The 22599-nt window shown below is 42.2% G+C and overlaps 1 protein-coding gene across 5 annotated transcripts in view; it reads right to left on the bottom strand.

Moving 5' to 3' along the window:
* C5H10orf90 (chromosome 5 C10orf90 homolog) overlaps positions 1-22599 on the bottom strand; it is an 83235-nt gene that overhangs the window by 43173 nt on the left and 17463 nt on the right. For all 5 annotated transcript variants that reach the window (XM_057734681.1, XM_057734676.1, XM_057734678.1 and 2 more), the window contains one exon: positions 21314-22433. In XM_057734681.1, the coding sequence (XP_057590664.1) occupies positions 21314-22433 (1120 nt within the window). The remainder of the gene's footprint in view (positions 1-21313; positions 22434-22599) is intronic.

Below are 22599 nucleotides of genomic sequence, written 5' to 3'. Positions count from 1 at the left end.
GTGGCAGAAGGACAAATGCCTTAAACTTGGGAATAATTCCATCCTCACACTTATAATAACAAAGGAGCCTGAGTGCTGAGTGCTCTCAATTTCAATGGCCTCAAGGAAAGGAAAAATTGAGACTAAGCCTAATTCGCGAATGGCATAGCCATCTCTGTACTTTTCTGGCCTTTTGTTTTTCTGAATCATTCACTCTACCCAGGAGGGTTTGGAAACCTCCCTTGTCTTACCTGGGCCACACATCCATTTAGCTGAAAGGGACGTGGAGGGAGGAGAGGATGTTGGGTCGTGGGCATCCCAGCCCAATGGAGGCTGGATATTAGCAAAAATGCAGAGGTACAGATCCTATTATAACCATTTCACCATGGACGTCAGTTCATGCCCTTTTCTTCTCCAAAACTTTTATAAACTAAGTGGCAAACTTGACCAATTTCAACTTCTCATTCTCTCTGCACATTCTCGTAGCAGAAGCACAGATGGATAGAAAATTAGACAAAAAGCCAGGTGGACAGAAGAGGGGAGACAGAGAAGCAAAGAGCTCAATTACACTTTGACTGAAATCATTTACTTCCTAAAATAGCTAGTGGTTGTCGCTATGGCTTTTTCCTGGATTTGAAATTACATTTTCCATTTCCGACACGACCACCACACTAGCCATGTGAGGGCAATTTTCAGGAAGGAAGCAGCAGATCAGCTTTCCAGGCCATGTGGACCAGACAGCAAACCCTGATGTGTCACTGGGGAGAATAGGATGGTCAGACTTGTCTGAAATTGGGGGGGAGGGGGGTATTTCCTTTCAAGAAAAATTAATCCAAATTTTAAAGGGGAAGTTTCTCTGCTGGAAAAGGAGTTAAGGAGGGAGTTTGGTTTGGGCGACCCTTAATTTTAAGTTTCCTGCACCTGTGACATTAGGCACACTTGCTGAATAATACGTAACAATAGGCAACATTCAGAAAGTCAATGCATTTTAAGATTACCGTCTGGAAGACATTGCTGGCTGAAGCTACACAATGCAAGACAGTTAAATGGTTTATATCCAATGAAGCTGTTATTAAATAAATCTTGTAAAAAGCAAGACTGCTCACCCTGTTGATAGGCATGTGGCTGGCAGGTTTTGCATGAGGCCAGGACAGCTGGGAGTTGCACAGTATTAAACTAAGAGCATCTCAGGCTTGGCAGGTGGAGCCTCAGTGAAATACGCTCTTGAACACTTAGCATTCTAGTCTTTGCGAGTCTTTGGACTTGCAGTCTAATTTCTTTTGGTTGAGGAACTAATTCAGCTCAGCTGCAGAGACCAGTTTTTGTGCTTTACGTTCTATAATGTAATTAACGATTCACATCCAATTACACCATGTTAAAAATCCTTTTCCAATTCTTTCTCTACTGATCCTGGACTCAGTGCCTATGTGCCGACTGGATCAATGCTCAGGAGAAGAGCAGAAAGCACATCGGCGAGCACAGAGCTGAGCCTGCCGGGGATCGGTGATATTTTAGCCTAGAAGTCGTCTGAAGATACACACCTGCTTTCAGTTTGTGATTTGAGATCATGTGATGTTCTTCTGTAAGGAAATCCTAAAAATATAGGACATCTTCAGAATGAGGTGTTCGCATTACCGCCGGGAACATGGATTTCATACCCATCTCTTGGTTTCCTGGAGCCCTGGCGAGCCCCACGATGCCCCTGAAGGAGGCCCCAAATCCTTGCTGGGGGTCCCCCTCCACACCGGGTCCTGAACTGTATCCCGTTTGTGGTGCTTCAAGCCTCCAGGGATCCAAATACACATTCTATTTGTCATTCTCCAAGATGTCCTGCATGTCCGTAACTGCCGTGGGCTCCATCCCACCAATGCCACCTTCTCCCTGGAAATTCACCGGGTCACTCACTGGAAACCAATCCCCGCCTCACTCTTCAGGCTCAGCACAGAATCTGGATTACCCCATTGGCCTGACTTTAACTCTTTTTGCATTTCTCTGTCTCTCACTAACCTGTGTGTAACCTGGGACAGAGACAGTTATTTTTCTCTTCCCTGTATCCCCAACAGTGCCGAGCACAGGAGTTCTGTTCTCAACAAAACTTTAATAAAATGTGTTCAAGTTGCATTCCAGGTCTCTCCACGTGCCTGCATATTCCCTCGAGGTCCATCACTATTTGTGTTCTCGCAACAACTCCAATTCTCTAAAGACAAAGAAGTCGGAATGCAGTAGTGGGAATGTCAAATGAAGTTCAAAATGACTTAGGGCTCAGGATGTAGTGGCCCAAAAGGGGCGGGCTATTCATCAAGGTCCCCGGTGACATAAAACAGTACATTAAAGACTCCTGGGAAAAACCCTAATACTCAAAGAGCTGAAGGGAAGATAGAAGATAATTTCCAAAGCAGGAAATTCACATGGCCAATAAACAAACAATTACAGTTCATCCTTGAACAATACAGGGGTTGGGGCACTGACATCAAAAAGCCGCACATAACTTTACAGCCAGCCCTCCATTCCACATACGCAGATTAAACCAATTTCAGACTGTCTAGTACTGTAGTATTTCCTATGGGAAAAAATCTGCATGTAAGTGGACCCACGCAGTTCAGACCTGTGTTGCTTAGAGGTCTACTGTAATTCTGTTTATTTAATTCTTATTTGCAATTTTGAAATTAAACAAGAATAAGATACTTTCACCTATCAGATCAGCAAAGGATAAAGATACATGTACTCAATTCTAGAGAGAATAGAAGGAGACAGAAACTCTCCTACAATGCCATTGGCAGCACACATTGCAGCAACATTTCTGTAAAGCAATTGGCAGTATAAAATCAAAGGCCTTAAAAGTTTCAAATCATTTACTCAACGATTCTCCTTCCAAGGATACAGCTTAAGAACACAAGCAGAGTGTGGTCACAACTGTACACAAAAAGATATACATTAAGTATTATTTATAGCAGTGAAAATTAGCAAACAAGCTAAATGACCAACATTAATAGTTTAAAAATTTATATCGCCACATGATCTGAATGTTAGACAGTTATCTCATGTTTGCAGAGAAATTTTAATAACACGGAAAACAGGTCACTCTGATTCATACCGTGATAAAAACTGTAATGATGTTAGAAAAAGCTTAATAATGTCAACAACAATGAAACTTAAATAGACACCATTTAAGTCTACTTGTGTAAATGAAAAGACATTCAATATATGAAAATTAGTATTCTAATGACATGACTATTAAATTAATCTACAGATTTAATTTTTGAAGCTCCCCAGGATTCTAAAATTATTTTTCTATGGACAGCCAACTTAATAAAATTCTACTAGAAAAAATAAACAAATGAGATCTTTTATTTCCTGTAATATGGTACATTAGACAGATAGCCAAAAACCCTTATGCTATAAAACAACTAAAAACCTTGGAGAGAAACATAAATACATATTTTACCTGTATAGCTCAGCTTGTAGAAAAGTAAGGAAACCCTTCAGAGCTCAAGAAGAAAAGCAAAGAACAAATCCAGTTGCCCTAAAGGCTGATTTCTGGTCGTCTAGAGCTTTGGATTTGAGGACAAATACAGGGAAGGAAACGAAACCTGGCCCCTGAGAAAGTGGGGCTGGACACCACTGCATAGACACTCAATTCATAATCACAGGCTCAGGGCCAAGTTCACCCAGCTTGTCTAGTGTGAGCAACTATGAGCTGAAAATGTAACATCACGTGAGCCCGAGAGAGCGTGGACATCTCTGGAGGAACATGTCCTCTAACTCAGAGAATTCCCACAGATAAAATTCCAATGAGGGTGAGCTCAGAATCACAGCAAGAATATACATAAACCAGGAATCACAGCACATCCAAGGAACAACCGCCACAAGCAAGAGGCAATGAGGTAGACTGTAGACTCAGACCCACAGATACCCTAGACATAGAGTACTGCCAACATCAGGACAAATTTATGATACAGCTCCAAGTGGCAGAGACCCAGAGGGCAATTACATATGCAGCAGGATCTCAGCTATTTGTAAGAAAAAAAAAAAAAAAATAGACGTGCATGGAAGGAGAATGGAAGAAAATATACCAAAATATGAACTGTAATTATTTAAGGGTACTGAGCTTTTTATTTTGCTTTTTGTTATTCTCAGGTGCCTATAATGTATTAATTTTATAGTCAGGAAAATCTATTTGGGCATAGAAATTTCATGAAGATGATAAAAGGTATATATAGTAGAAATACCAGATACAGGATATAAAATAATGGTATGTTTCAAAGAATAAATGTTAATCAAAATTATGAGTGAGGCACAAGAGACTACAAACTTACCAACATGATTTCAAAAAAAAACTAAAAAGCACTCCCAGAAATAATAAATACATTGAGATTTAAAACTCCCATGAATGTAGGTATAGCTGAAAGTAGAATGAGTGAAGTAGAATACAAACCCAAAAATATTTACTAAATGTGTCGTAGAGAGTCAACTAAATAGAAAGTATGAAAGACAGGCTAGGAGAAAGGAGGATGGAATGAGACAGTAGGAAATACATCTGATCAGAACTGAAAGGAGATGATAGGAGAAATGGAGAGGAAATAAAGAACTGGCTGAGAAATTTCCAGAATTTGAAAAAGAACCATCAGATTCATGAAGCACAACAAAGAAACCCACATCTAGAGACATCATAATGAAGCATAACACCAAATACAAAGAGAAGATCTTAAAAACAGCTCAAAGAAAAGGTACACAGGTATGACATTAGACTTATAAGCTGCCTTCTCTACAGCAACAGTAGAAGCCTAAGGCACTGAGATAATATTTTCAAAGGGCTGAGAGGAAATCATTGTAAAGATAGAATTGTATACCATGGAAAGTCTTCTTTCAATAACATGGTGAAATGAAGATGTTTTTAGAATTCCCACCTTTCCCAACTCTCAGATAAACCTGGGAGAGTTTACCACGAAGAGTCCCTTCACCTGATGTGTCTCCAAAAAGAACGTCTAAAACATGTACTTTAGACAGACGAAAATTGTTATCATCAGCAAAGATCTTACCTGCATAAAGAAATGGTGAACACAAAAATGGAAAACATGAGGTAAATCTAAACACTGATTTTATAAAAGTAACATTCAATTTGGAGGAGTCACAAACACAAAACAACATAGAACCAAAACACATAATAGTAGTAATATGTCTGTCTGAGTGATGGTAGCTAAACTGCTCTAAGTTAGTAAGTTGTTTGAGACATAATTAAAAATACTGATCACCTTTTGGCTTTGTTAAGTTCACATGTTAAGTCATGACTGAAATGATAAAAATAGTTTTAACTTCCAACTAGCAGAGAAAAAAAATCGAATGAGAAAAAAATTAATTCAATACAAGGCTATTAAAAAGATACACAGGTAGGACAAATAGAAAACCTAAATAATATGATAGAAATAAATCCATATATATCAATAATCAAAATGAATATAAATGGCCTAGATTTTCTAGTTAAAATAAATATAAGATAGCTAATAAAATTTTGCAAAAAAAAAAAAAAAGAGTAATGGTCATAATCTAATCTTGCCCTATCAGATAGTAAAACTTTACTGCAAAGCTACAATTAAAACAGTGATATTGGAGTATATGCAGAAAATATTTGGAACTGAATGGAAATGAAAAAATACATATCAAAATTACAAGGAAATTTATATCTTGAACTGCTTAGATGAAAGCACTTGATATGAGCATTTGGTCTAAACTTTCCCCTTAAATTAAAAAATTAAAAAGAAGAAATTTAGGACAGAGTAAATAGACACATGGAAATAATAAAAGCTAAAAGCAGAATCCATGTAATAGAAAATCAACAAACAACAGACAAAAATCAATGGAACAAAACCTAGATCTTTGGGAAAAATCAATGAAATGGATAAACCTCTAGCTAGGTAAAGAGAAAAGAGAAGACACAAATTACCAGACTCAAAAAGTCATAGAAATCCTGACTAGTCACATAACAATTAAAAAAATTGAATTCATAATTAAAGCTTTCCCACAAGGAAAACTTCAAGCCAAGATGACTTCACTGTTGATTTCTATAAAACACTCAAGAAATAATGTTAATCTTTCAAAATCTCTTTCAGAAAGAAAAGAGAACACTTCCCAGTTTAATATATAAAGCTGGTATTTTCCTGATATCAAAACCAAAAACATTTCAAAAAAGAAAATGACATGTTAACGTTCCTTAAGAACATAAATGAAAAAAAATTCCTAAAAAGATTAGCAAATAGAATCTAGCAATATGCTTAATTTTTAAAAGCATAATGCATCATGACTAAATAATTTAACCTAGAAATAAATAGTTAACATATGAAAATCAATGTAATTCCCCATACTCACAAAATGAAGGAGAAAAACCCTATTATTATCCCAATAGGTGCATTAGAAGTATTTCAGTATTCAACATCCATGCTTGATAAAAAGCTTTCATCACATTAGGAATAGAAACAAACAAAAGAACCTGAACATAAAATTGGCGAAGAATTTGAATAGACGTTTCTCCAAAGAAGATATATAAACAGCCAATAGGCACACAAAACGATGTTCAACATCACTAGGGAATCATTAAGGAAATGCAAATCAAAACCACAATGAGATACCACTTTACACCTATTAGGATAGCTATTATCAAACAAAACAAACAAACAAAACAAAACAAAAAACAAGAGAAAATAACAAGTGTTTTCAAGGATGTGGAGAAATTGGCAGCCTTGTGAGAATGTAAAATGGTGTAACTGTTACAGAAAACAGTATTGTGGTTCCCTCAGAAAATTAAACAGAGAATGATATATTATCCAACAACTCTACTTCTGAATAGGTACCCAAAAGAATTAAAAGCAGACGCTCAAATGTTTGTACACCTGTGTTCATAGCAGCATTACTCACAACGGCCAAAAGGTGGAAGCAACCCAAGTGTCCATCACAGATGAATGGGATAAACAAAAGGTGGCATTATCCATACAATAGAATATTATTCAGCGAATATTATCCAGCCTCAACAAAGATGGAAATTCTGACACGAGACAACATGGATGAACCCTGAGGACGTTAGGCTAAGTGAAATAAGCCATCACAAAAAAACAAATACTGAATGATTTCACTTATATAAGGTGCCTAGAATAGGCAAATTAATGAAACAAAGAGCAATGGTGGTTACCAAGGACTGGGCAGTAGGGTGGGGGTGGGGGGGTAATTAATCTTTAATGGATGTGGAGTTTCATTTCTGCAAGATGAAAACATTTCTGTGAATGAATGGTGGTGATGGTTGCAAAACAAAGTGAGCATACTTAATGCCACAGAACCGAACACAGCAAAATGATTACAGTGGTAAATGTTGTGTTATATATATTTTATCAGGATGAAAAAAGAGAATAAATTAGGAATAGAAGGAAACTTCTTCAACCTGGTAGATGAAATCTATTTATCTATCCATCCATCCATCTCTGTTAAGTCCTTATAGCTAACCAGGGAATAAGTCAGACACACTCACTTTCATCAGTTCTATTCAATGTTTTACTATTTCTTACCTGGTGCAATAAGGCAAGGAAAAAAGAAATTAAAGGCATCAAGATGGAAAAAAAATAAGTAAAACTTTGTTTATACATAATATTATGGCATACATAGAAAATCCTAAGAAATCTACAAAAAACCACTACTACAATTATTAAGTGCTTTTAGCAAGGTTGCAGGATTCAAGGTCACTATCCAGATATCAATTATCTATATTTCTATGTGTAACTAAAAAAAGTTGGAAATGGAATTTGTAAAAACTAGTGTCATTCATTTACAGCAGCATTCAGAATATGAAATAAGGATACATTCAACAAAATATGTGAAAGATCTTTATAATGAAAACTACAAAACATTGCGGAGAGAAATATCAAAGGCATTAGCCCGAGTGAAAGTACTTTATACAAAGAAAGCCCAAGTTGCCTTAATTTATACAAATTCTAGAATAACGACAGAAAAAAAAATCAGTAGTTTCCTGAGGCTGGGGGAGGATATAAATTGACTGAAAAGGAGTCAAATGTTTCTCTGAGGTGATAGAAATATTCTGTATATCATTGCAGTATTGGCTACATGGGCTTATATACACTGAATGTGTGCACTAATCAAAAACAAAAGGCAGAGTGTGGGATCAGATTGAGAAGGCATTTTTAAAATATAAAATTAAAATTTGAAAAAAGTGTAATGGTAGCCAGAGTCTCTCCTACTGAATCCTGCAGTGATGCAATATATCAAATGCCAACATTTTGCACATGGGAGTATCTGAAAGATTCCCCCTCTTTCAAACCCATAGATGGTAACAGGATAGCTTTTGTAAGTCATATAATATTCAAATGGCATGAAAATTTCTAGAAGAAAACAACTTAAGTCAGGAAAATCCTTGTATAAACACAAATTCTATATATGATTGGCATTTCCAACCAGTAAAGAAATAATGGATTACCCTGTCAATAGTCCTTAGACAACTGGCAAACCATTTACAAAAAATAGATCCCAACCTCACACCATCTGAGGAAATCCATCCAGAGGGATTACATATTTAAATAAAGGAGCTAGAGAGGAAGTGAAAAGCCTATCAGTGAAAAAAAAAGGAAAAGGATTAAGAAGATAATAAAAACATCTGAATGTCAAAAGTTACCATAAACGGACATGATGACTAAATGCAACGTGGTGTCCTGGATAGGATCCTGGAATAGAAAAAGGACATTAGTGGGAAAACTGATAAAATCTGAATAAAGTCTGTAGTTTAGTTAACAATATTGTAGCAATATGAATTGCTTAGTTCAGACCAGTGGTTCTCAAAATGCAAGTGATTTTGCTCTCCAGGGAACATTTGGCAATGTCTGGAGACATTTTACTTGTAAACTAGGGAGAGAGGGGGAGGTGCTACTAGCATTTCACGCATAGAGGTCAGGGATGCTGCTAAATATCCTACAATACACAAGGTAGCCCTCTGCAACCAAGAATCATCCAGCTTGTCAGTAGTGCCAAGGCTGAGAAACTCTGTCTTAGATACAAGTACTGTGATTATAAGGAGAAGCTATTTATACAGGATGCACAGCAACTCTCTGCACTATCTTTGTAACACTGCTGTTAACCTAAAATTACTTCAAAATCCAAAGTTTGAAAAAGTACAATAAACATTAAAATATAAATACAAAAGGATATTTTTAACATAAATAAAAATTCAAAAGAAAAATGGCCAAAGAAAATATAGAGGAAATTTACAAAAGAAATATAGATATATAACAAACACATGCGAAAGTTCAACTTCTCCATCAAAAAAATACAAATTCATATATCATAAATATTACTTTCTGCGTATCAAAACCACATGAAAGTTTTTGTAATGTCAATACCCAATGCTTGTGCATGTTCAAGGCAGCCACTATTTAAGTATTGATAGCATAGCTTGATACAACCATTAGAGAGTGTCATTTGGAAGTCTATATTAAACAGTTAAAATTGTGCCTCTCCTTTGACCCAGAAATTCTAGGAATCTGGCTTAAAGAAATTACACGAAATGCCCACAAAGATTTCTCTACAAGGACATTTATCAACGCATTGTTATAAAAATTCAAAAAATGGAAACAATCTATTTAACAAGAAGATTAAAAAAAAAAAAAGCTTAGGTAAATCCTTACAACAGAAGCCTATGTAGCTATTAAATGATCAATAGGGAACATGTAGGACATGAAAGGGAACTTGACAATCCATTGTTGAGAAAAAGCAACCTCGAAAATGATGTTTTGCATGGTCCTCTGTTTGTTAAGAAAAGGAAAGAAAAATTAAAAAATAGAAGTTTGTTGCATACACGGGAGGATCCAGGTAATCTATCCGGGAAGAGCAACTGAAACATCAACAGTGATGTTATCTCTGGGTAGTTATGGTTGGTTTTTATTTTCCTCTTTTTGCTCATCTGCATTTTAATTTTTACAATACACATGTGTTATGTTTTCAAGAAGAAGGGGAAAAACATTACGAAAGCAATGGAATTGAAGAAGAAACATTACATATGCCTTATTCTAAGAAGCATTTTCATGGATGATTTTAGACCTGGAGAGAAACCACAGTGCAACCAGCAGTGTCAACAGCCCAGGTCGACCTTGGAGCAGAGAGAATCACGACAGGCTTTGCCATAACCAATCACATCACCACAAGTTCTCCCGACATCTCCCTCAGCTCTGTCTCCCAAATGTACAACACTGCGATGTTTGGTGCATTTCACAGACCACCTCTCCCAAACTCTGTTGCCTGGACTCTGATGCTCCACTTTTCACTGCTCCTTTGCTACCATTTCTGAGCTGAAGTGGGTCACTTGGTCTTACACACACATGTATTTATAAGGGTGCAGGACAGGATGCCACAGGACCTCTAAGTCATTTGTTCACTATCTACATAGGCTGTCTGAACAAAATCACTTAAATACGGTCCATCTATACTCAAAAATGGATAAGCCTCTATCTTCTTAAAACACCAGGGCCATTTTTCTGCTGAATAGACAGCACAGATTCCATATCACTGCATTCAGCTGCAAGCTTGGCCCTTCACTTCAGCCTCCTGCCCAAGGAGGGAGCAGATTTTAAGTAAAATTCTATACTTTCCCCCTTCATTTCAGCCAACTTATACATTTACACATGGGAAAGACAAGACAAAGCCAGAGCACCAAATATCACCATAACATTCTGCATATTTGCAAGAGCTGGGCCTCAAAATTGGCTCTGAATCATCCAAAAGATAATGTAGGAGAAACATTAGGAGCCGCAAAGGCCACATCCTCTGAGAGGTTAAGGACCAGAATTATTCAGGAGGTGTGCAACTCGGGGAAGAGGGACAGTGGAGAGTTTTGTCCTTGTGAGGCCAACATAAATGCCATTATGTAATATGAACGACCCCATCCTTAATGTAGGCTTAGGACATAATACCAAAACACAATGAAAACAAAAGCAGTTCTTCAGAAGACCAAAATGATGTAGTCCTTGTATGAAAATGCTTCAATGAATTGAGACAAACTGATTTTTTAAAATCTGAATTTTTGTAGCATTTGTCTTTAACTTCTGAGTCTACAGACAACCACCACCTATGGGGGCCAATTTATATGCTCCTCACCCAGACTATGTGTTTGAGTTTTCCTTCAGGGCATTTATCACAAAAATCAGAGTGGGAAAGAGCAGGCATTTGAGGGAGCAAGTTCTAACCGCAAGTGGCACAACAAAGGCTGTGTTCCTGCAAAGAGAATATCTGTGCTGTGCACCTGCCCTTAGGACCTCCTGGCGGCCTCCACTCTGAACAGTCTGACAATGACCCCTAAGCAGTGAGAATCAGGCTGCACAGTAAAGAGGGCATGATGACCTGTGGAGAAGGGCTGTCCTTGCAGAGTAGCAGAACATACCACCCCAAAATATGCCACTTGGCATAAGGATTATTCCGTGCTGAAGGCAATTGAGGAAGATGGCACCAGAGGAATCAACATAAACTTTACTAACTAGCCTTTATCTACCATTAGTTTCCTCGCATATATTTACCCTCCCACTTTGACAACCTTGGAAGCCTAAAACTGCTCTCCTATGTCTTATCACTTCTCCACAAATTTACTGTTCTTTGTTGAAGATGCTATATAAGCCAGAGTTCTAAACCACTGCTTTGAGTTACTCATTTTCCTCTGGGTATCTCCCATATACATACGAGGAATACATGTTAATAAACTTCTGTTTGTTCTTCTCTTGTTAATCTTTTTGTTATAGGGGCCCCAGATAGAACTTGGAAGGCTGGAGGGAAAATTATTTTCTTTTCCTTACGTCCTCCAGAACAGAGCTCTTAAGCAGGGAGGCACTGACTCAGATTCCAGGATAGGGTCTAACATAGGCATTTTGAAAAAGCATCCCTGACATATCTGATGCCCTTCCCTGTTAAGAACACCTCTTCCACACTCTCTGATAACAGCCTCTGAAGCACGTAAGATCACTAGAATGGCCATTATGTGAACTGTGGTACTCCATCCACAGTAATGCCTTCATGTGGTTCTGACCTAACGTGGGAATCTAGTGACCCATTGACAGCCATGTGAAAAAGATTTCTGCATTTAACAACAAACTACCTGGACAACATAGCTTCAGATGAATGTATGGGCTGATCCTACCAATTTCATTCTTCTCTTATTCTCTTAGTCAGTAACACTGAAAATAAAATTATGTGTTTTGGAAAAATCTGAGCTTCTGCTTTCAAATAATTGGGAAAATAGCAAAAAGTCATCAAGCTAAAGGAATTAAGCACACTACCTATTTCTCACATCTCCCTAATTTTTTCCAGGGTCATCTATACCTGGAATACTTTTCCTTACTGAACATTACTACCACTTCCTCTTTCCAAGACCACGTCTAAATTGATTCCCCACAAGCTCAGATGATACTGGAGACTAATAATAATTCTGAAATGTACTGAGTTCCCACCATACACCACGCTGCCCAGGGCTCCTCACGTAAATGACCCCATGGAGAATACAAGGCCAGGAACCAGCAGAATTGAAACTCAGATGCATCTCATTCCCAAATCCATGGTGCTTCTGCTAGATCACCCTATCATTGTTTTTCATTCATGTATAGAGGGTTGATCTGCAGGTTTCCATTTAAAAGATCAGACCATTATCCTATCAGCCTGCTATGGGTCTTGAATCCATTTCTCTTAATCTATCCCAGGCAAACCTGAACAAGTGGCCCATGAGAATGACCATTTCCTAAACAAATGGGGACACACCCATTCACACAACAGAGAGCGTTACTCAGAAAGAAGAAAATAAGCCTTTCTCTCCATAGAGACAGCTGGGGTGGCTGACATGAGCAACCTTTAGAGACCTGATAGAATGTTCTGAACATCATATCCAAGATTATGGGGAAAATGACATAATTCCACCAAGCCTTACCAAAATAAATAGAAACACCCTCCCCCCCCAAAAAAAAAACCCCTTCAAAATATTTTTGTAACATTGTTCATGCATTGTCTATTTTTTGCATTAAATTTGACCATCTGTAGGATAATAAAGTTCTCCCTTGACAAAACTTGATTATTCTTACTAAGTTCTTGGAGAGAAACAGTATTTTGAGAGTTTTTCCCCTTCATTTTAAAATGAAGCAGGGATGTATAGTCTTCACTTTACTTTTCACAACCTACCTCTGGACAGTGAATCTCACATGACTCCCCACACTTTCCTGGCCAGAGAGGTTTTGGATGACCATGGGGAGAGGTGGTTTGAAGAAGGAAAGGCAGCTTTTAAGTGACCCTGACATCAGCAAGGCTTTGTTGGGTCATCAGAATGACCTGTCCTCTGCCTAGCGCCCAGGCCCTGAGCAAGCACACTGTGCTCTGTGGCTCACTGATGGGTGTGGAGAGCTCATTGCCCTTGACTTGGACTTGGATCCTGACCTCCAGAACACTGCAGTCTAGATGAAGAAAAAGGGTCCCCATATGCAATGTGACATAGCAAATATGTCACATTGAAAGGAAATAATATTCTCAGAGTCTAGTACCTGAGAGACAGCACTGGGTAGATGCACTGAAGCTACATCACAGTCTGGTGAGCCATGAGAACTGCCAAGCAGGTGGTCCACAGTAACCTTACAGGTAGGCTGTGAGGAGGCTGGGGCACAGTGCAGGCCAGCGGTTCTCAACCGAGGATGATTCTGTCACCTCTCCCCCAACTCATGTCATGTCTGGAGATATCTGTGTTTGTCACAACTGGGAGGGAGGGCTACTGGCACCTCCTGGGTTGAAGCTAGGCATGCTGTTGAACAACCTACAGCACACAGATAGCCCTACAACAGAGGACTATCTGGCCCCAAATGTTGATACTGCCAAGGCCTAGAGAGGGAAGGCAACACTGGGGTGCGGGGGATGGGGGGTAGGTGGGGGGGTGGGCCCTGAGTCAGCTATGGCCAAGGTCAAGGTGAGAAGCAGGAGGTATGAAGCAAAATGCTCCCTTTTACTAGCGACCAAACAAATGCCAGCTCAAACCACAACAGAGCGGTATTTTTCATCTGGAAAGTTGGGAAGATTTGCAAATTAATACCTAATCTTGACCAAGCACATACAGAAAGACCCTTCACTTAGGTTTCTCCTGAAGTCTAATTTGGCATGTGTGTCAAGAACCTTAAAAAGGCTGATACTCTCCGATTTAGACACTGCATTTCAAGGATTTTTTTTCAAAAGAAAATAATCCGGCATACAGAAAAGCCTTCTATGCCCAGTGTTCACATTAATATTATCCCAAAAAGTGAAAAATGAGTAACTACTTTAAGGACCAATAATGAAGAAATAGTTAAACCCCGATATATCCATAAAACACACCATTTCAGAGTCAATAAAAGTTATCTTTGTAAAGTGCTGTTAATATCAGGAAAAATTTATGATATAGCTCTACGTGGCAGGGACCCAGAGGGAAATTACATATGCAGCAGGATCTCAGCTACTTGTAAGAAAAAGATAGACATGCATAGGAAGAGAATGGAAGAAAATATACCAAAATATGAACCATGATTATTTAAGGGGACTGAGCTTTTTACTTTGCTTTCTGTTATCCTCAGTTGCCTATATGTAACGTATTAATTTTGTAGTCAGGAAAATAAATCTATTTGGGCTTAGAAATTTCATGAAGGTAATAAAGGCTTGAGTGAGGAAAGCGGCTGTGGACATGGGAAAGAAGGGTTGTGCGTAAGAGACTTTCCACTTTGCCAATGATTCGATGTGGCAGCAAGAGCAGCACAGCATTCAAAGATGACTCCACCTTGTCAGCCTGGGATCCAGGAGGTAATGGGATAAATAAAAGTCCCTCCCTCAGAAAGAGCTTCTTGACCAACTCCCCCTTCTAAACGAAGCCTCCTTTGTTAGACTCTCTCACGGTCCTCTCCTCTCCTTAGAGCACTGACCACGATCTATAATGACCCACATATTTAGGGGTCTCAGTTGGATGTCTGTGTCCCACCAGACTGTAACCTGCATGGTGGGGAGACCACATCTGGGTTTCATTTCAGCTCCGTGGAACCGAAGGCTCGCCCAGGGCTTGGTACCATGGCCGCTATAATAGATGTCATGTGAGTGCAGGCAGGCTGTCCAGATGGCACTCTGGTCTGGCACGAGCAGGAGGTGCCAGGGTTGGACACATGCCTCCAACCACTTATTGAGGATGGTGGGTGACACAAAAGTGCCTGATTTTGCTGCTGACGTGGAAAGAGGCGGGAGAGCCGCGTGCCAAGGGTGAACCTTAGGGAGCAGCTGCGTCTGGGGAGGGAAGAAAGGATCAGAGGAAGCCGGGAAGGGACCGGTGAGAAAAGGCAGAGGAGAACCCAGAGGAAAGAGGGTTATGGGGGTCCAGGGGAGAGAGCTTCGCCCCTGGACTCTGAGCTTCTCTCCTACCTCAAAATCAGACTTGTCTAAACAGCGGTTGGGATAGAAAACCAGAGCCAGGAAAATGAATACGTTAATGGACTAGGAGAAGAGAGGTCAAGAGAGAATCTGGTCTCTCATTCCGCAGGTGAAGAATGGAGACCAGGGGTGGGGGGGGGGGGGTACCTGCCCAAAGTCCCCTGGCACTGGCCCTTGAGCAGGGCTGGCACACCTGCTCTGTAAAGGCCCAGGCAGTAAATACTGCAGCCTTTGTGGGCCACACGATCTCTGTTCCGGCTCCTCAACTCCACTCCAGCAGCCACAGAACATCGCGTGAGTGAGGAAGCACGGCTGTGCTCCAGGGAAGCTTGATTTACAAGCACAGGCGGAGGGCTGGTTCGGACCCTGGGCCGAGGTTTGCTCCTCCCTGCTCTCAGCTGTCACTCCACATCAGGGGTCCCGTTTCACTGTCCATTTTTCAGCTGATTCTAACACTCCCTGGCTTCTCTTGCTCTTGATAATAAAGCAAAACACAGACACTCATTCTGCCCAATTCTCCTCTTACTGCTTCCCAATAAGAAGACACCATCCTAAGACTGCTCACCGGGTCCTTGGCCACACTCCCTCAGCTGGAGGTCATGCGGTCCCAGCGTGAGTGCCAGCCAGGCGCTGGCAGTGGGGTGGAAACGTCCCCCTCTGGTTGAGAAGCACCGAGAAGCGAGGAGCCTCAGGAACCTGCAGACACACCCCGTGGGCACTTCTGGTCACCGTGGGCACTGCCAATGCATCTGGTCACTGGCAACCTTGCAACCGCCATCCTATTCCAAGTCACTGCTCCTGGCTCCATTGTTCAATACACACTTGTTGAGTGAGTGAATAAATGTCGAGGGTAGGACCAGTCGGGAAGTGGGAGAGCCTTCCTAGAGGAAGCAACACTCCAAGGAAACATCCCAAGAAAGGCTTGGAAGAATCAGTACCTGCTGAAGAGAGAAGGGGGCTTTCCTAGGCAAAGGGCATAGCAGGGTGAAGGCAGAGGGGGCAGAAAGAGCAGCGGGTGCCTTCAGGGAGTGGGGCAGAGATGCGTGTATGGGGCAGAGATGCGTGTACACGCCAGAGGAATCAGAAGAGCTTAGATTTTTGGAGGGCCTATTAAAAATATATATCCAGGGTGGGAGAGCAGAATTCTCTGCATACAGGTGCTAAGGTCTATACCCTAAGCCCCCATCCCACCACCCCAGGTTCGGCCTTGCAAGATCCTTGGCTTGTTTTAGAGAACTACGAGGCCACAGAGTGGAGAGAATAGATTAAACAGCAGAACAGCCAGCTGTGAGGCCCTCAGATGCCCCTTGGGAATGAAGAATGTAGTCCCCCACCCCCCACCCACAGCCGCTTGAGGTCCTGCAGGAAAACGGTTCTCAGAAGTCCAGCCCGACTCTGGCAACCGGCAGGCTCGCCCAAGGTCACATCCCCTTCCCAGGGGGATAAAGGCCCAGCTCCTCACCCCCCACCAGAATAACTCTGAAGAGCCACGGCAAGTTCAGAGCCCTCTAAGGCCTTCCTTGTGACTGCATCACAGAACGTTCATGTTCTCTGTCCACCCCTGCGTCCCTTCCCACCCATGAGTGCCATTCCCAAGAGCAGTGCGCAATCAGTGCCCATCCACCTCCACCTCAGAGCTGGATTTCCAGAGAATCCAGCAGGGAACACTGGTGAACAGTGTAAACTTTGTCTTGGAGGACAGACGATAAGGAGCAGGCCAGTTGCAGCCGGCACACCAAATCGGGCCCCCTGCCTGCTTTTGTAAATAAAGTTTTATTGGAACAGAGTTTTATTTACGTATTGTCTGTGACTGCTCTCCTACCACGGCAGAGTTGAGTACTTGCTATGGAGACCACACGGCCTGCAAAGCCTAACTTCATTGCTACCTGGCCCTTACAAAAAAAAAAAAAAAAAGTTTGCCAACTGCAGTTCTAGATCATTAAAGAAAAAGCAGAGTTGTAAAATAAGAGCTCCTCAAATGTTTTCTGGCATCTCTAGCAAGACGCCTTCACGCGCTTGGAGAGCTGGGTGTAACGCAGGCTTCTCTGGCAGGCCTGGCATGTACACATGCAGTGTCACGTACAGTGATGTCCTGTGAATGGTGTAAGTGCTTTCTTCAAGGAATAAACCTCACTCGCTACTAACGTGTTAGACCATTGCATCAGAGCACGCATAAACACAGCATTTCTTCCGTGACCTGGCAGCGGTTCCTTCCACTCCAGTCATTCCCATCTTTGGCCACTGGTGATACTAAACTGCACTGGGGACTTCTCAGACCGAGGCCACCAAAGCAATTCTAAGACGGGGGTCCACACAGAACATCAGCTTCTGGGGCAAATAGATGTGGGCCAACAGTGCATCTGGCAGAGTCTTCTCCAAAAGCATCTAACAAAATCAGGTGGTTTTGCTACATCTACTCGGTTGTCTGGGGAACAGGCGAAAGCTTCAGATCTAGGCCACAAATGGGAATGAAACTGGCAATGAGTAATGTATCGAAGTCAATACTGGTTTAGGTACCCAACACCTAGTGAGGAGAGAAACCTTCAGATCGGTACTCTACATCCCATAGCACACCAGAAGAACAGATTTCGGGCTGGGAAAGATTTCTGAGGTAAGTTTTATCTGTATCCAATGGCACGGCTTGTTACATTTAGTTAGAAATTAACCGTGTGGCCTATTACTCTCCTACTAGATTCTACCCAGGGTAGCTGGGCACCACATGCTGGTGTTATTTATATGCCCAGGAGTCGTCTTTGAACATCACCTTTGACAGTGACAGGGAGACGGGGCCCACCACCGAGAGAGTCCCCACCATCCTAACTGCTCTGCGCTGGGCTGTCACTGAGGATGGCGCAGTGGGAACCAAGCACACAGGACTGTTCTCAGCTCTGGCACTTCACGGCCAGGTGGGCCTGGGGAAGTTACTTAATCTTCAAGCCTCATTTGTCTTGTCTGCAAAATAGGAATAATGATATTCTCGTTATAGAATGATTTGAATGATTCAAAGTAATAAATACAATGGATGTAGCCTGGGGCTTCACATCTAGGATTTACACAGTATATGCTGTGGGTACTGGTAGGATGACGATGCTGATGAAATTCTTCCTTACAGTAGATGCAGGGATTTGTGCAATGCCCATCTAGCAGGTGCTAGCAGGAAGCATCTAACAGTGAAGATGTAATTAACAAACTTACATGGACTGAGGAAATGAACAAAGAAGGAAGCAATCTGTTAAGTCCTCAGCCTCTGAAAAGAGAACAGGTACTCCTGAGTCTGTTAAAATGCTATGTCCCAGCAGATACAGCCAATCTGCACGGCACAATGTCATCTCATTTTCCCCAATCTTAGCAATCTTGCTGGGTGCAGGTCCTGGAGGCTCATTCAAGAATACAGTTTATAGGACTGTCTGTCTGATGACCTAATGACTGGAGCTAAAATTGCTTTGCCTCCATTTGTAAAATCTCCTGGGCTGTACCTACGTTGCAGCTCAATGTAAGTCCACTAGCAAGGACACTACTCATTTGATACTTTGGAATCTTTCAGATACAAAGAATCAGATTCAGAAACTATGAAGTATGAAGACCACTAATAGCACGTGTAGCCATGGGAGGCTGTCAAGAATGCCTCAGACAAGATTCCAGCTTCATACAGGAAAATACAACTAGTTCCTTGGAGTTTTAATGAGCATTGCCACTGTTGGAAAGCACTCGCATTAAGGTTAAAAATCTTTGTCAAGACTGAAGGTCAGAGAGCTCACCCTTGAAGCCGTGTGTAGATTATACTAGGACAGACTGTGGTGGTTAGAATCTGTGGAGCTGTGCTTGTAAATTTCAGGCAAGACTTCTATAGCACGAACAAGAAGTGCTTTCTTGTCACCAGGGAAGAAATACATTCCATTGTAAATTAGTTTCTGACTGAGAGAGTGCAACAGTACAGGGATGTGTCTGTGTGTGTGTGTGTGTGTGTGTGTATTTGTACACGTGGATGAATGTGTCCCAAACAGTGAGCCCAAGGTCCTATAGCTTTGAACTTCATGACTGAGGGACCCAGTCACGTGGAACCTCTTTCCTGTATAGATTTCATCTCAGAAAAATAAAGCAGAATTTGTTTCAAGCTAAAGGGGACGTTCAAGAACACCAAATCCATCCCCTTCTCTAGTTACCCAGAGACGAGGGAACAGGCTCAGAGTGTGGCTTGTCCACGTTCACTGTGCTGGGAAAGAATAGATCAGAAACTCTGAGAAAGGTGAACTGGCCTCCATGAGTATCTCCTTTCTCAAATGGTAGACCGAGGCCATGTGATTAGAGTCACTCAAACGCGCTACACGTGGCTCTCTGGAATTAGAGCTATTCTGAGGGAAGTCGGCCCAGGGGAAGCAGAAATTAACTCATACTCTTTGCCTAAGAAAATCAGTTACAGGAGAAGTCATCTCACAAAGTCACAATCAAAACTCTTCTCTGTGCCAAAGCCAAAAATAAGACGGGGGGATTTTCTCTGCTTCTGCTCCTCTCCTCTGAGATAAATGTTGGAGACCTGCCTCCGGTGATTTTTAAGGATCTTCTGGTGAAAGTGCTGTAAATCCAAATTATTATTTCATACTGTGAGAAACGGCACAAAGACTAGGATGTGCTTCAGTGGGGGGAGCATACAACAGTGTAGGTCGTATATTTCTAGAAACGTCATCAACAAGGAAGAAGAAATGGCTGGCTAGAGAAATGCCTTTAAAAACCAAAGTGAGGCCCAGCCTTGCAGCACTAACGGCTGCTTACATTTTCCTTCTTGCAGTAAGTCTGCCAGACTCAGAGGCATTCAACAGTCTAATCAGTCTGAGAGGCATGTCAAATTGCCTTAAAAATCTCTGCGCATTCAATATATACACACTTGTTAAAATCCGTTACATCATTTAACATTTGTATGCACATTATAGCTTTAAAGTGTTTTACAGTCATTTTTATTAATTAAGCTTTTAATGGACAAAAATTACACTGTAAAATTACTATGCATATGCTACTTTCTCAATTTTACTACTATTATCTTTAAATATTTTCCCCAAGTGGAAAGTCACTAATTCATAAACCAGAGTCTCTTGTGGAAGTGTACACAGGGAAGGAAAGAAATCTGGCCTCTGGTTAAGGCCTGCTCCCCACTCCACCCCTGATCTCCCTAGAAAGTTACAGGGTGCCCAGGACAGCTGACCTTGGGAATTCTGCCTGGTCCTGGCAATGGTGGAAAGGCAACAAATCCCGGCCGAGCTGCCCCAAAAAACACAACTGAGGAAACAGAAAACTGCTGCTTCTGCTGCTTGGCATGGAGAGTCCCCAGTCTGCCTCTTTTTGAAGATGTCCCATGATTACTATACACACTCACACACACACACTCACACTCTCACGTGTATGCTCCAATATGGAGCTCTGTGGTCTAGGTTTCTAAGACCAACCCATCACTGTCAGCTACCTGACTGAAAAATAAAAAGTGAAGAACTCTGGACACCTCCAGATATGCAGATGTTCAGACCAGAAAGACAACACACCTTGGTTCTTCTCATCCTGTTTTGGAAAAACAAGGGCCTAAATGAACTTCATTTGGGGTCAGGTTTCCTACTCACTGCCTATGGTCTAGAGCTGTTGACGAAAACAAAAGTTTGAGGGAAGGCCTTTCATAATCTATAGAAGTATCATCTGAGAAAATCTGTCCAAAGCAGACATCAACACAGAGCTGTCAACAGTCAACCTTGAGTGGAGCAGAGGAAGCAACTACTGAGACCTGCTTCTTGGAATAGGGTACGTAGAAGAAAACTCACTCTCTACGCACCTTGGCAATCACACCGCTTACCTGAAGGGGCGGGAGGGGTCTGCGCTTGGCAGCGGGGAGAACAGAAGCATCACTCACCTGCCGTGTAACTCCAGCCGGGGATGTGAATGGACAGTTGGTTGGCATGACGATGACCGCTGGTGTGACGAGACACATGGTCCTCCTTCCCTTTTCTCACAGTGACCTGGTTCCTTCCTGAATCTGTATTTTCCAGTGTAGGAGAGTCTCTCCAAGGACACGTGCCAGTCCCTGCAGTCCCCAGACGTACCCGCCCCAACGATGGGTTTTGCTTCAAGAAACTTTCTTGCAAACCCAGGTTCCAGTGCGGGCCCAAGAGGCTCTGGTTTCCCTCCGTGAGCTCGGGCTTCCGGGCTCTGCTTATTGGCTGTCCGTTAGCTGTGCCGCCTGCTCCATCTGGTGTCAGCCTGTGTGAACTGCAGTTTAGGTTGAGGGACAGGATGGATCTGTGCATCTTAGGGCCAGCAAGTCGAGGTGGCTCAATGGGGACAGACAGGGACCTGTCCAGATAGTAGATGGAATTTGGACACGGCTGAGACACTCTGAGATGGACACAGGAGCTGAACACAAGCGGGCTCTTTCCCGCCCGTGACGGTGGGGTGCCTGGAGAAAAATGGTCCTCCCTGTTGTCCACGTTGGTGATCCAGTACTCGTGTCCCTCACACAGACGTGCGTGGGCTTCAGGGACATTCAGCCCCATCACAGAGCTGTTTCTGGAGAGTTCTGTACAGGCGAAAGGTCCATGGGGCCGACTTGGATCGGCACCAGAGGCCAGAGCAGAGGGGTCCCTGAGCAGAGCATCCCGGGCCCTGCATTGGATGCAGAGCGGGTCCCTGACAGCCTCCCACACCAGGGTGCTGCTGGGGGGGCCCACACGCCTGGCCGTGATGGTGATGGATGCAAACCCCTTCTGGGAGCCACTGCACGGCTTCTCCTCTTGGAGCGGCGGCTCTGTCACAGGTCCTTGCTGCCCCACCGGTGTCTGAATTCCTAGTCCCCCAGGAAGGAATTCGAAGGCCCTGTTAATGGTGACTCCGCTGCGATTGGCCAGGGTCGGCTTCATGGGATACACACACGGCACAGGCAATGCGGCCCCATTTTCTTCTGATTTATTCTCATCAATCAGCTGTGAAATGACTATGGATGAAATCATTTTTGTGTTCTGCGATGCCAGAGTCCCCTGCAAATGGAAAAAGATGGCAATTATTCAAGCAGTTCATTGTAATTCAGGCCAGGAACTCTTTCAAGGACCAAGAGGATGCTGGAGATCTTTGCTCCTAACACTCAAGTGTTTCTCATCCAAGGCCTTTCATCATGCACCCAACACCCACCTCCTCTGAGCATCC

Source organism: Hippopotamus amphibius, chromosome 5 (assembly GCF_030028045.1).
Source record: "Hippopotamus amphibius kiboko isolate mHipAmp2 chromosome 5, mHipAmp2.hap2, whole genome shotgun sequence".
Classification (NCBI taxonomy): domain Eukaryota; kingdom Metazoa; phylum Chordata; class Mammalia; order Artiodactyla; family Hippopotamidae; genus Hippopotamus; species Hippopotamus amphibius.
Note: the sequence above shows the minus strand (reverse complement) of the source record. Positions and strands in the feature narration are given on the sequence as shown.